This window comes from Pseudophryne corroboree, chromosome 1 (assembly GCF_028390025.1).
Source record: "Pseudophryne corroboree isolate aPseCor3 chromosome 1, aPseCor3.hap2, whole genome shotgun sequence".
NCBI lineage: Eukaryota > Metazoa > Chordata > Amphibia > Anura > Myobatrachidae > Pseudophryne > Pseudophryne corroboree.
The window spans coordinates 23,708,499-23,723,448 of record NC_086444.1 but is presented as its reverse complement, the minus strand read 5'-3'; the positions used below and the strand labels follow the sequence as shown (position 1 = coordinate 23,723,448).

At 47.8% G+C, this 14,950-nt stretch overlaps 1 protein-coding gene across 1 annotated transcript; it reads left to right on the top strand.

Annotated features, from left to right (window-relative positions):
- Positions 1–1,282: 1,282 nt before the first annotated feature.
- CIMIP2B (ciliary microtubule inner protein 2B) lies at positions 1,283–14,207 on the top strand. Its single transcript, XM_063957731.1, has 6 exons — positions 1,283–1,455; positions 9,540–9,778; positions 10,476–10,651; positions 11,507–11,645; positions 12,342–12,563; positions 13,797–14,207. The coding sequence occupies exons 1-6, from the start codon at positions 1,388–1,390 to the stop codon at positions 13,883–13,885; spliced, it is 933 nt and encodes a 310-aa protein (XP_063813801.1). The 5' UTR covers positions 1,283–1,387; the 3' UTR covers positions 13,886–14,207.
- Positions 14,208–14,950: the final 743 nt, after the last annotated feature.

Here is a 14,950-nt window from a genome sequence, read left to right as displayed (position 1 = left end):
GGCGCGCAGCGCGATCGCTGTGCGGTACCTCAGAAGTCGTCACTGAAGTCTTCTTTTCTTCTTCTACTCACCTGACTTCTGGCTCTGCAAGGGGGGTGATGGCGGGCTCTGGGAATGAGCCTCTAGGCGTACCTAGTGTTCCAAACCCTCAGGAGCTAATGGTGTCCTGTAGCCAAAGAAGCAGAGCCTTTAAACTCACTAGAAGTCTCCCCTGTGCCCCTATGGGCCAGTCGAACCCTGGATGGAGAACTGGAGTATAAAGTGCACATGGATAGGGATGGACATCGGAAGCCGATGGTTAGCAACCATCGATGTTCCTGGCTCGATGGAAATACTTTTTCCAATCAATAGCAGGATTGCAATTAAAGCCAGTTCCAGCTTTTCATGACAGTCCCACTAATCCCCGCACCTGTGGCATCTTGTAATTACTTGGATGACAATCTATGCCTCCGCTCAGCAAGGGCCACACAATGGGGGTCATTCCGAGTTGTTCGCTCGTTATTTTTTTCGCTACGGAGCGATTAGTCGCAAACTGCGCATGCACAATGTACGCAGTGCGCCTGCGCCAAGTAAATTAGCTCAAAAGTTTGGTATTTTACTCAAGGCGTAACAAAGTTTTTTCATCGTTCTGCTGATCGTAGTGTGATTGACAGGAAGTGGGTGTTTCTGGGCGGAAACTGTTTCTGGGAGTGTGCGGAAAAACGCAGGCGTGTCAGGGAAAAAACGCAGGAGTGTCTGGAGAAACGGGGGAGTGGCTGGGCGTGTGTGTGATGTCAAACCAGGAACGAAACTGACTGAACTGATCGCAGTGTAGGAGTAAGTCTCGAGCTACACAGAAACTGCTAAGAAATTTCTATTCGCAATTCTGCTAATCTTTCGCTCGCACTTCTGCTAAGATACACTCCCAGAGGGCGGCGGCCTAGCGTGTGCAATGCTGCTAAAAGCAGCTAACGAGCGAACAACTTGGAATCACCCCCAATACCTCAGTCTGAGGTTGGAGGCACTTTAATGCACAGTTTGCAAATCAGTTGGTGCCTCCTTAGCTGCATCTCTGCATCTGCTTTTCTCACAAAGAGCCTGATTTAGAGGAATATACACAATGATTTCTGTTGTGTGCATGCAGCATTATGTCCTGACACTTGTGCTGTTGTATTGTGAGTGGCCGCAGCTATAGATATGTGACTTTATGTCACACGTGTCCCCTGTGCTGTACCTGAGCTGTGCCGCCCGCCTCTCCTCTATTTGCCTGGAGCCCGGCCTCTCCTCCTCCAAACAAGTTCCTCACCATCCCTAACAACTGAGAAGAATACACAGCGACACAGTAACACTGAGTGACACAGACACCAGGGGAAACCCACAGGACGTCTCAGGGGGGACTCTCCTCATCATGGCAGCTACATTCCCCCCCAAGATCAGCCCCACCCTGATGACGCCAGACCCCCATTATATCCCAGGGTAAGTGGAGAAGCTGCTGCGTGTGATATTATATAACCCACGTCATACATTTCCCCTGACACAACTTATTTATTCATCAGAAAAATATATATATATATATTCCTCGCTTTTTCCAGGCGTCGTTCTCCCATCTCTGAAGTTTATGGATCAGCGCCGCGACTATTGCGTTGGTATTTTTCACGTATTGTAACTTCAGTTTCACCATTTGTGGTATAAATAGTCGCAGATAGTCACCATTATTTCTGCCCAGTTTCAGCATCTCTCCCTTCCCGCCTCTGCACGTGTTGCTATGGGTGCGGAAATTAGCTTTTTACCTTTTTTTACTTAAACAAAAAGTTAAAATGCTTTTACAGATTAGCAGCGTGAAGGTCCCTAAGCAGGGTTCCCAAATTCTGCCATTACAGTCCAGGTTTTCAGGATATCCATGCTTCAGCACAGGTGACATTTAGGTAGTACCTCAGTCAGTTTGATACAACCATGAATATCCTTAAAACCTGGACTGTAAGTGGGATTATGCCGCCATCCGTCTGCTCGCACGTCCTTGGGTTTGCGCGGTTTTCATCGCTCCCACGTGGCTTATGTACATTACTGAGTAATACCACAGAATGGTGATGGGATTCAGACGCAGAGAGCGGGGGAGCGGCAGGGGAATTCAGGAACGTCTTTGCGGAAACCCGCTCTGTGAATAGCACTAGGCAGAGAAAAGCCATGTTTAACGCAAAACAGGGGGGGGGGGGGGGGGGGGTAGGCAACGGTTAGGTTTAGGCTGTGGAGGGGGGGTTATGGTTAGGTTGCGGCAAGGGAGGGTTAGGGGGGGTATTGGGGGAGGGTAAGTGTACTTACCTATCCATCGGGATTCTCTGCATCTGGATGCTGTGGTCAGTCTTCTGACTGCAGGCATACCGAACGCTGGTAGAGCGTATCACACCCATTGATTGGTGTTAGTAACCTTTTTGCAATTTGTCACCAATAAGTCCTTGAACATATTGACGTATCTACAGTATAATGGCTGCAAGGCGTGTAGTGCACACGGGCCTCTGGGTCCAGGGGGTCGCACACCGAACACTCTGCGCCCATTCCAGTTACTGCGTCCTGCTGGCGCCCACTCTGCTGTTCCGATGATCGCTGCGGCAATATGGTGCCAGTCCCGTAGTCCTGAAGCCTTCACGAGAAATATGAAGTCAATGTCATATTTCTGATTCTTTGCACATGCGCTGGCACCAGGGGAGAAAGGGCTGACGGGCATATGGTTGGCATTAGGATTATGTCGCCATTTCATCAGTGTCGATATTCTCGTGTCAACATTATGTCGTCATAGTGACTGTTGACCTAATATACGGAATATATTGAAGCCCCACACTCACAGAATAGCACATGTGGGACCCCCGCACTGCAGCTGTGTGTGAGGAGGCGGTGGGCTTAGCAGCTGTGTGTGAGGAGGCGGTGGGCTGAGCAGCTGTGTGTGAGGAGGCGGTGGGCTGAGCAGCTGTGTGTGAGGAGGCGGTGGGCTGAGCAGCTGTGTGTGAGGAGGCGGTGGGCTGAGCAGCTGTGTGTGAGGAGGCGGTGGGCTGAGCAGCTGTGTGTGAGGAGATGGTGGGCTGAGCAGCTGTGTGTGAGGAGGCGGTGGGCTGAGCAGCTGTGTGTGAGGAGGCGGTGAGGTGAGCAGCTGTCTGTGAGGAGGCAGTGGGGCTGAGCAGATGGTGGGCTGAGCAGCTGTGTGTGAGGAGGCGGTGGGCTGAGCAGCTGTGTGTGAGGAGGCGGTGGGCTGAGCAGCTGTGTGTGAGGAGGTGGTGGGCTGAGCAGCTGTGTGTGAGGAGGCGGCGGGCTGAGCAGCTGTGTGAGGAGGCGGTGGGCTGAGCAGATGTGTATGAGGAGGCGGCGGGCTGAGCAGCTGTGTGTGAGGAGGCGGTGGGCTGAGCAGCTGTGTGTGAGGAGGCGGCGGGCTGAGCAGCTGTGTGTGAGGAGGCGGCGGGCTGAGCAGCTGTGTGTGAGGAGGCGGTGGGCTGAGCAGCTGTGTGTGAGGAGGCGGTGGGTTGAGCAGCTGTGTGTGAGGAGGCGGCGGGCTGAGCAGCTGTGTGAGGAGGCGGTGGGCTGAGCAGCTGTGTGTGAGGAGGCGGCGGGCTGAGCAGCTGTGTGTGAGGAGGCGGTGGGCAGAGCAGCTGTGTGTGAGGAGGCGGCGGGCTGAGCAGCTGTGTGTGAGGAGGCGGTGAGCTGAGCAGCTGTGTGTGAGGAGGCGGTGGGCTGGGCAGCTGTGTGTGAGGAGGCGGTGGGCTGAGCAGCTGTGTGTGAGGAGGTGGTGGGCTGAGCAGCTGTGTGTGAGAAGGCGGCGGGCTGAGCAGCTGCAGAGGCAGTGCAGGAAGCTAGGGGAGTAGTGTAGGTGCACACCTGTGTAGCTAGGTGTGACTGTGACTGTGGTGATGAAGTGTCGCTGTGTAGTGTGTAGCATTACATAAAGGACAATGACCCAGATTTATCAAGCCTTGGAGAGTGATAAATTGCATGGTGATAAAGTACCAACCAATCAGCTCCTGTCATTTTTCAAATACAGCCTATAGCATGGTAGTTAGGAGCTGATTGGTTGGTTGGTACTTTATCACCATGCTATTTATCACTCTCCAAGGCTTGATAAATCTGGGCAAATATTCTGTTGCTACTTTGGGCCTGTTTCTATAACAGCCATTACATGTATCCTCTTTATTTAAATTAGGTGATTTTATTTACATTTATAACACTTTACTTGCAGCTGAAGTCACAATGCCGCGCCGTGCCAGCTGGGCGCAGTGCGTCTCGTCTCAGGAGCTGAGAGTCGAATTCAAACTTTGTAAAATATTTGCACAGTATCCCCGCCATACAAACATAGGAGCCGGAACCGCTATAGAAATGTTTTAATATGTTCAAATATTGACATGCAGGCCAATGGCTGCTGACTCCGGTGACACCACAGCGTGGCGGTCGCTGCCAGATCTCACCGCAATAAGACGTGAATGATACTGACACCTGAGCCGGCGTTTGGCTCCGATAAACAGTGTTGTGGTTTATACAGAATGCTTTATATGGAAAGTTTTATTATATATTAGCTGACGTAAGCAAATGTAAAGCACTGTGAGTCCTATTGGGAGATAACTGCTTTATAAATAATATTACTGTTGTTATTATTATTATTATTAACTCCTGTTTCACACTTTTCAATATATTACATGAAGGTTTATTGCTCTCGATCCTTTTTTAAAAGGACACTGAAGATTTTGCCCTTTAAGTCGCCCACTAATATGGATTATATGAGGGTTGATGGAACAGAGATTAGAAGGTGAAGTGTTTTTCTCCCACCTGTCAGTCGGCTGTTCATGCTGCAGGTATCCGGACTCCAGGTCGACAACAAAAAGGTCGACCCACCTTAGGTCGACGCCAATTGGTCGACACACCTTAGGTCGACATGGACAAAAGGTCGACAGGAACAAGGTCGACATGGAAAAGGGTCGACATGAAAAAAGGTTGACATGAGTTTTTCACAATTTTTTTCTTTTTTGGAACCTTTTCATACTTAACGATCCACGTGGACTACGATTGGAATGGTAATCTGTGCCGAGCGAAGCGGAGCGAAGGCACCATGCCCGATGCATGGCGAGCGAAGCGGTGCACTAATTGGGGTTCCCAGTCAAAACGACACCAAAAAAACATAAAAAACTCATGTCGACCTTTTTCCATGTCGACCTTCTTCCCGTCGACCTTTTGTCCATGTCGACCTTTTGTACACGTCGACATAAGATGTGTCGACCAATTGGCGTCGACCTTTTTGTTGTCGACCTGGAGTCCCAGACCCCATGCTGCAATACCGAGTGTGTACGTACCGTGGCCTGAACTCCTATCATATGATAAACCATAATAATCAATGATAAACAGGAGCAGAGGAGCTGACACTCTCATCTCATACCCTTAAGGCTGGGTACACACTTGGGGATGTGCACCCGATTTATCGTAGGATTCGACAGATCGGACGATATTTCGTTCACATCGTCCAGTGTGTATTCACTATATCGTTTACCATGCGCACTCCCGTGGGTCATTAACAATGTACAATATCTTTCGTTTTCACCTTGATATCTGAAGATATTGTACAGATCGCCATGCACCTGGATGTGGGAGAATGTCGTCACTAACGAGAAGCAAACGATATCATTCAGTGTTTATGAACGAAAACGTTTGCGGGGGAGATCATGCACGATGTCACTTCTGATGTGCCATGTGCAAGTGTGTGCCCAGCCTAACACCAGGCAAGGCACCCAATCGCCTCTGACGCTAGCCACCATGGATTCTCCATCCCCTCTGGGCCTTTGATAGTGTTGCGCTGTGTTGTATTGCGTTCACTTTTTTTGGAGCCCGTATTGTTCTTTTAAGCTGTTATTAAGGGTCTGATTCCCACATGTCACAACGCGTACGAAGCTCGTGGATTTCAGTATACTGTGTATGTGCCAAAGAATAAAATTGGCTTCTGTGATGTCATAGCACAGTTCTGCCTGGTAATGAAAAAATATATATAATAAATTACAAAGAAAATCTGTTTTCATTTTACTCAAAGGGGGTATTCAGTTGTTTTATAGCGCTCGCAGTTCCCATCTAAAGTGACGGGAACTATTCAATTGTTTGTGCTGTCGCGGGCGTATTGGGGATGTCGCACCAGAAAAGCAGAGGATTAGCCGCATAACACAGCTAGACCTCTACACACTACTGGCCGCTGCTGTCAAGATGCCAAACGGCAATTAAGTCCCCCAAAAGCCCAATTGTAGACGGATCTCTGCTCGCACCTCAGATTGGTGGGTGTTCCTGGGGGGTAACTGCTCAGATACGGGCGTTTTGCAGGCGTGTCGCCACCGGCGACGGCAGCCGGACATTCTGAGCAACCATAGGAAGATCTATGGTGTGACGGATCTGCGATCGATGGTGCCTCTTATTGCGCAATGCGGCAGATTACAGACACAACCAGTAGGCAACTCTATACAAATTCCAGCGGCTGCGTCATTAGCATAAATTTGCAGGCACGCTGCGTACAATGACGCAGTCACGACTGCAACTGCGTCCACCGCTGAAACAGTTCTATAAATTAGGGTCCTTATCAATATTGAATTCCTTTTATTTCTCTCTTGTACACTTAAGTTAAATAAAGTGAAAATCAGAAGATTTTACAAACGTGACGGTGACGCAGTGACAGAATTACCCGGCGAGCGACCAGATGACCTCGCTGTCGGCACGGTGGGGTACCAGCGAGTGGAGCCACATACATTATTACTGTGGAAATATGACCCACTGGTGACAGGGCAGGGCAGTGTCAGTGACCTGATTGTTACAGAAAGTGTCAGTGCTGGATACAATAACACAATGTGTTGTGTGACTCCCATGGCTGCAGGCCCAGGCCCTGAGTGTACACGTCTCCATAGCGACAGCACCAACATGAGGGACCTGAAATAGTGCAGCCACAGGATTAACCCATACTTGTCACCGATCCCTAATTTCCAGGGACAGTCTCAGGTTCTAAAGATGCCCCCCCCCCCCCTTTTTTTTGCCCCCCCCCCCCTTTTTTTTAAACTTTTTAAAATATTATCTGCATGACAACATTTCTCTATTTCTGCCTGCTAGGTGGCGCTCCTGCCCTGTCTGTGCCTGGAGTAGCTGCATCAATGCATCTAATGAGGTGTATGCTGCATATTTATGGCTCTATTTACTAAATGACTTTACCTAACCCAGTGGATCCTACACTGGGTGCCCCGGGGCACTTGCAGGGGTGCCCTGGATTGGTGGTCAAGGACCAATTAATATTATTTATGGTCAATGTAATAGACAAAACCAGAGCTGGTGGCTGCCAGTCATATACTATGTGGACAACCAGAAGCGAATTCTGTCCCTGGCCACAAAACTGACCCTAAGGATGACATATAAACACAATGTACTTTATTTCATATGTTTTCCTGAATGTCACAATAGAAACTTTTGGCCTAACCTATTGGAGCAATTTACCATCGCTCCCATGACGGGTCACATGCTTCAATAACGTAGGTGCGTGTGTGCAACTGGTGGACTGTACAAATGAATATATACGCCGTATTCAAAAGTAGGATAGCAGCGTCTCGTAAGAGGGGTTTGGTATGTAATACCGGCAGTCGAGATGCCGACTGTCACATCCTGATACTGAAGATCCCAGAATATACCACAGAATGTTTTTTGAAGCTTAATTAAGAGAGTGCAATGTGTCCTACTACTATCTATATATTAATAGCAGAAGGACGACGTTTATGAGTGATATATTTCTATGATGCCGTTGTCTGAGCAGGGCACATCATATACCAAATTGAAGGTCTTGGCCTGTAGATTTACAGAAAAAAATTGGCATTGTAATTAGTTGCCATTTGCAATGCATCACCATTGTGCTCTGGAAAATGTGACAGTTGGTGAACTTTCCCTCTGCACCAGCTGGGTGACCTGGAACATGTGACCTGCTGGGTGGTCTGGAAACTGTGACCGTTATTTGCAGCCACCCACTAAGCAGCCGGATTTTTTTTTAAATCGACTCCAAAGGGGGTGAAAAGGGGCAAAATGTTCCGCCCAGCAATCCTTTGCCTTCATGAAACTGGGCACATCAGCTAGTTATTATTATTATTATTATTTTATAGCACAATATACTGCTGGACAAACTGATTTATTTCCTCCCTTCCGTTACTTATCTTACATGACACCATTTGCCAGCAGGGGGCGCTGTGTGTTGTAGAAACTTGTCATATACTGTATTACATGTTATATTTTATACATATGTAACACCCGCTCATGTGTAATATGGTCCTGATGGGTGACAGGGTCACTAGACACTGGCACAGTTTTCTTCTCAGGTAGGTATTGGCGTTTGGGGGAGCCTCCATCCGAGCATTAATATATTGGGGGGTCACCAGGCGTCAGTTTGAGGAACCCTTATAGCCTATTGTATAGGTATGAAGGACCTCGTTCCCTCCCTTACCAATAACCGCACACAATACATAATTACTCCAGTGGAAGACAAATAAATCGCATTTAATACAGGAAAACTGAGGATATGCCAAATCGAAAATATTGTATAATAAAACTGTTGTTCCCCAAAGGATAATATAATAACACAATAAAGTATCGTTCTAGGCTCCAGTAATTATTCAGCCCCCGGTATCTGTAGCATAGATTTAATTAATTGTCAGGTTCTCACCAGTTAGCAGTGTACAATAATAGTTCTATCTCTAGAAGCAGCAGCTTAAACATAATCATTTACATTGCCCAGGCCCCCGGAAATTAATAATCCTTATCGCTGCATATCGTGGCAATAATATTCTTTTTTTGGGGGGAATGTACCATTCCTAGTCACCGAGACACGGGCTCTAATCCCAGCGATCAGTAAGAAGTGAACTGATCGCACATGCAATCATTTGACCACTGGGTTCCGGACCCGGTTGCGATACTGCGCATGCATAATGCAAAAAAGGCGCGATACACATTGTGATCTCTATTCTGTCCGTTAACAGCAGTTTCTGTATATTTTATGGGCTGTATTACTTGATAAATAGGCCCCACCAGCAGCAGCTCTAATCCGCCCTTGCGTACCCAGACGCACCATCGGTTGAAGATCGGTTGCACCATCAATCTTCCGAGCAGACCTACGGTTGCTCAGAATGTCTGTTGCGACAAAGCCGCCGGCTCACTAGAGCTGCGCACTGTCCTCTAGTAGCGTCACATCTCTGAGTAGGACGCCAGCCGGGCTTGCGCAGCGTATCTAGCATGATGTCGCTCTGCAGACGCTCAGAAAGCGAGAATACACATATGTGTCTGTGCAAACCCGCACGTATTAGGTAAGGAAGGGGTTAAACAAATGCGGCTTAATGCCCATTTAGCTGCCATCTGTGCAATCAGCGCCTCTGTATGACTACTATTCTCATCCTCCCCATACATGCCTGGTGGAGGGCTGAGACCAGTTGGTGACCCCTGCTGCCCCTAAATGACCATCGTGACCCCGGCTGCCTCTGCTTATTTGAATGAAAGTCAGTATTGAGATTCATGCGTCTGTCTGCTCCTCTCAGGTACGGCGGCTTCTGTCCTCAGTACAAGTACAACCTGGGTAAGACGTACGGGAAGCTGACCAGCCAGCTGTTGACCAGTCCTGATGTCCGCCACTCAGAGCAGCTGGTGCTCCAGTCTTACCCGTACCCTCCGCCCCGTAGAGACAGTGACACCGGCTCTTCCCAGGACATCACAAGACGGCAGAAGACACGGATGGGAGATCAGAAAGTCGCCTGGAGAATGATCCCCGGATACACTGGTAATGTGGCCCCACAGGGCCCAATTCCCTAATCTGTATGTCTTTATGGGAGAGATGTATCAAGTATTCCAAATAGAACCGGTGAAGTCGCCCATGATCAGCTGCTACCTATCATTTTATAGCATGTACTTGATAAGTGATAGCTAGAAGCGGATTGTCCCCTTTCAAAGGTTTGATACATTTCCCCCTATATCTGTACTAGTGGTCACACCTGTGACCACTCCCAAATATTGGGTCAAAAAAAGCACCCTGACCACACCCATATCCATCTGACCACACCCTTTTATAGCAAGACACCCCTCTTTTGACCCTTTAAAATCGTGACTGTTGGCTGATATGCCGGAACTGCTGCAGTTTCATTTTTGTATGTGGAACTAAACCCCAAATATTTCTAATGAAGCAATTCAGATACTGAGGTTTCAACCCAAGTCAGAAGGACCAGGTGATGGACTTTCTAACTAATGTGGCAGTGTGCAATAGGCAACTAATAAACAGCGGGTGGTGCAACCATACGCATGAAGATGGGTGGATACTCTCCTTAGCAGCTGACTGCCGCGGAATTCCGCACTTGCGGACGGTGTGTATAAAGTCGCAGAAACAGGCCCTTATTGGGGCATCATACTGGGATATCTTCTAAAGTATTTTCTCTTTGGGCTACATTAATAACTATGTCTCCCATTTCTCCCTGTGTTCTCAGGCTTCATCCCCCGAGCTCAGAAGTTTTACGCTAAGACTTATGCAGAAACCACACGAGACGCCCTGAGTGACTTCCAGAGGGAGCAGCTCCTGCAGGAGAGCCAGCGCCAGGAGCAGATGCTGCTCAATAAGCTGCAGACGGGCCAGAAGGTGCCTCATACAGAGCAGGAGAAGATGGTGAGGCCGGGCTCACCTCCACCTCCTTCTCACTGTGGGGGAGACTTATCAAGTAGCAGAAAGAGCGGAGAAGCTGCAATAGGCACCTTCTCCACACTACACTGCAAACCGCCTGGCGCCAGACGGAACTGTATGGACCTATAGGGGCCGCAGAGCCTCTGTAGCTGTATAACGTCCATTTCTGTTATTTTACAGTCACTATTCCTTACACTGATGGGAACATACAGGGGATACAGGTGTATGAGATACTCCCATCACTGGGAGTATCACCAGTTATCTATACATTGCCATCTCCAATACAGGTCCTGGTTTCTGTATCCCTGTGTATGAATCTACATAATGTGTGACCCCACTTAAAATTGTATTTTTCTTATGAAACTATTATGTTGAGGAACCAGAGTCTATTAGAACAACTTCTGATACATGAAATAGTCAGTTCAAGACTCAGACACGGCCGCCGCTGCCATAGACACAATAGAGCAACATGGAAGCAGTGCAGTAGTTTGTTGCCATGGTGATAGATGATGGGTAAGGAGATGACTATGTATGAGTCTTCAAGTTCCAATTTCGTGCAGAAGTATTCAAAGTTTCTGCATTATCTTCTTTTTTTTGGGGGGGGGGGGGGGGAGAGAAAGAGGGGTGTATTTTGGCTAATAAATAGACCCCATAATTAGACAAAGCACTTTCTTATTATTTTGGAGCAGAGTTACTCTTTAAAGCATTAACTATCTATGGCAATGACAGTCGGGAAGCTCGTTAGTCGCTGGTATCTAACACTTGCCTCAGTGGCCTCTCCATGCTATATGCTGCTATCATGGCTGTGTGATTGTGCTGGTAACACCTCTGTGTCTGCAGCTCATCAGCGCCAAATACAGGACTCCGCTTCCAGTCCTGTCCAACAAACCGGTCTCCTACATCTCTCCCAGCGCCTACCAAATCCAGCTCTCTCCCTACTACATGGAGGACCAGAACCCACACAAGTACTTCATATCAGGTGATTATGTCTGGATGAGAGTTTGTTTCATATTACCCAGTCTCCTGCAGACGCGTCTGTGCAATACACACTCCTCTACCGTCACATAAGAGGTGACCTTCTTAACTTCTGCGCATAAGAAAGGGTTAACTAATTAGCAGATTACAGCAATAACGTGAAGCTGTCATTAGTAACCCACTGAATGCCTGATAAAGTACATTATAGCGGCTATTATATATCCCACCTGAATCAGCAGATATAAGCAAAAATATCCAGTTTACAAGTATATATGTTAGAAAATATTTAGACATATGCGTATTTCTCCCCTGCGTTGCCTCCGCTTTGTATATGTTCCCATACCCCACATTTTGTAGAATATTCTTGGTGAGTCGTGTTGACCTCTCGTGTAAGACCTCAGGTCATAATATCGAATGACGGGCCTCATTCACAAAGCACCAAACCACGAAGTGTAGTGCAAAATCCTCCTTGGTCTTGTCATCCACCCAGATTGCCACCAATAAAACAGCCACCAGAGGGCAGTGTTGCACTGGAGTCTTACCCTGGCAGATGATGCGGAGTGGCAGCTACCATTCATATAAATATGTAAATGTAGAATAACACGTTCTGAGCTCAGGGAATTACCCTCGCATTGATTTATATCAGATGTGCATTCTGCAGTATATATTTTCCTGTAATTCAGAACTCCTGTCCGCACAGGTTACACGGGGTACGTCCCTCGCTCACGTTTCCTCTTTGGCACCGGCTATCCTATCACCACCAACAGAGCTATGGTGGAGTTTGGTCACAAAACCCTGAGAAAGAGCTCAGGAGTGGGGGAGCAGCAAGACCCGCGAGGGGAGAGTAAGCCGCTGTCCGACCAGAGCCACATCTACTTAGAGGAACTGGGGTTACTGCCTCGCTACACGGGATATGTGCCAGGTTAGTATGTGCACCATGCCATATGCCAGTTTTCCAAACCACAGCAAACCTGCCACTTGCCCATAGTCTCCTTGAACATGGCACTTTGCGGTGTCCTAGGAGAACTACAAGGCTCAGCATATCCTAACCATTGGGTATGACCTGTGCAATAATCCCATTTAGCAGGCAGGTGACAAAAACAATCTTCCATAATACAGCAACTGTGGCGTATAATCCTTCCTGTAATCCGGCGTAATCCAATGTACCTTCATGGAAAAGTGCGGACTCTCGTCAGTGAAGGATTTTACCATATTGGCTCTTAGGAGTCTATTCATGAAGCAGTGAAAAGAGTGGAGAAGTGAGCCAGTAGAGAAGTTGCCCATGTCAACCAATCAGAAGCTCCGTACAATTGTATAGTATGCAAATTATAAATGTTACTTCAATGCTGATTGGTTGCCATGGGCGACTTCTCCACTGGCTCACTTCTCCAATCTTAGCACTGCTTCATGAATAGACCCCATAGTCGGAAACTAGATCGCGGAAACGTTCCCCAAACCTGAGATTAACCCCAGGCTGGATTCTGTGTCTGATGAGCGGATACAATAACCGCCAGGAATATTGTTGGAATAGATCACCGGTTACTTTATATGTAATTTATCTCCCCCAATTATCTGAAAACCATAACGAGTAACACATGTCTAGTCCCAAACCACGTCCTGGGCTCATCTGTACTGTGACGGCACACTCCCAATAGGGGAGTATCCGGGGAGCTGGGAGTACTCACCTGTAGCTTCCGGTTATCTCATGTATTATATAAATATTTGTAAAAAGTCTCCAATTTTATTAAAATCTCCTTCATCCCGCCCCAGCTAGATAAACGTCTCCTGGGACATTATCCAGTCTTAAAGGAAATTGGTTAGGAATAAAGAACTTTCATTAATAATGGGGCAGATGTACTAAAGCCTTGGAGAGAGATAAAGGGGTGTATTTATTAAGCCTTCAATGGAGATAAAGTTGATGGAGATAAAGTACCAGCCAATCAGCTCCTAAGTGTCATTTTCAAACACAGCCTGTGACATGGCAGTTAGGAGCTGATTGGCTGGTACTTTATCTCTCTTCACTTTATCACTGTACAATTCTTAGTACATAGAGCCCATAATCTTACCATTGTAATGTCTTGGATCTGAGCTTGTGACATTATAACCAGACCTCTATAAGTAATATAAGCTGACCCAGTGCCGTCCTGATTGACAGGTTACAAGTTTCAGTACGGGCACACCTATGGAAATCTCACCCAGGATGCACTTGGTCAGAGCACAATGCAGAAGCAGACGGTGAATTAGGAGCCGTTGAAGGAACCTGCAGAACATTATACTCCTGTCCGGCTGCGCAGTGGGCCCCACCTCCTCCCGCGCAGAGCTGTGTACTTACTGATGTGGCCAGCAGGGGGCTCAGACCTCCTCACCTCTGACCATATGGGGACACTCATGGGTCCATCTCCATCCCACGGTACTGTATAGCATCACATACATGGTGGAGGAACAGGAACCAGTGATTATGCACCGTATGCCAAAGCCGTGGAATGAGGGTGAATCATTATCATAAAGCACAAAGAGTGGCGACAATCATTACTTTTACCTGTAATAAATCTGTGTGTGTGGTTTATATTCTGTGTATTTACCTTTTCATACCAGAGGGTCCTCCACCAGGGCCACTGTGGCAAATCTCCGTGTCCCCCTCTGCCAGATATAGGGGGTCATTCCGAGTTGATCGCTAGCTGAAAATGTTCGCTGCACAGCGATGATGCAAAAAAAAAAAGGCACTTCTGCGCATGCGGCGCAATGCGCACGCGTGACGTACTTTCACAACGGCCGATGTAGTTTCACACAAGGTCTAGCGAAGCTTTTCAGTCGCACTGCTGGCCGCAGAGTGATTGACAGGAAGTGGGCGTTTCTGGGTGTGAACGGACCATTTTCAGGGAGTGTTCGGAAAAACGCAGGCGTGCCAGGAAAAACGCAGGCGTGGCTGGGCGAACGCAGGGCGTGTTTGTGACGTCAAAACAGGAACTGAACAGTCTGAAGTGATCGCAAGCGCTGAGTAGGTTTGGAGCTACTCTGAAACTGCGCAATATTTTTTGTAGCCGCTCTGCGATCCTTTCGTTCGCACTTCTGCTAAGCTAAGATACACTCCCAGTGGGCGGCGGCATAGCGTTTGCATGGCTGCTAAAAACACCCAGCGAGCGATCAACTCGGAATGACCCCCATTGTCCTAGGCTGGAGGACTCTAGTGACATATGCACCACCTGAGATCTGACTAATATATATATATATATATATATATATATATATATACACAGAGCTGCGGCAGCTCTGTGACCTGCGTGTATGGAGATCCAGCGCACACAACAT

Bases quoted from the DNA above. Each gene is read 5' to 3' on its own strand.
- CIMIP2B (XM_063957731.1), top strand. From the start codon at position 1,388: ATGGCAGCTACATTCCCCCCCAAGATCAGCCCCACCCTGATGACGCCA. The intron at 11,646-12,341 runs GTGATTATGTCT...CTGTCCGCACAG, and splicing joins ACACAAGTACTTCATATCAG to GTTACACGGGGTACGTCCCT. The intron at 12,564-13,796 runs GTTAGTATGTGC...CCTGATTGACAG, and splicing joins CTACACGGGATATGTGCCAG to GTTACAAGTTTCAGTACGGG.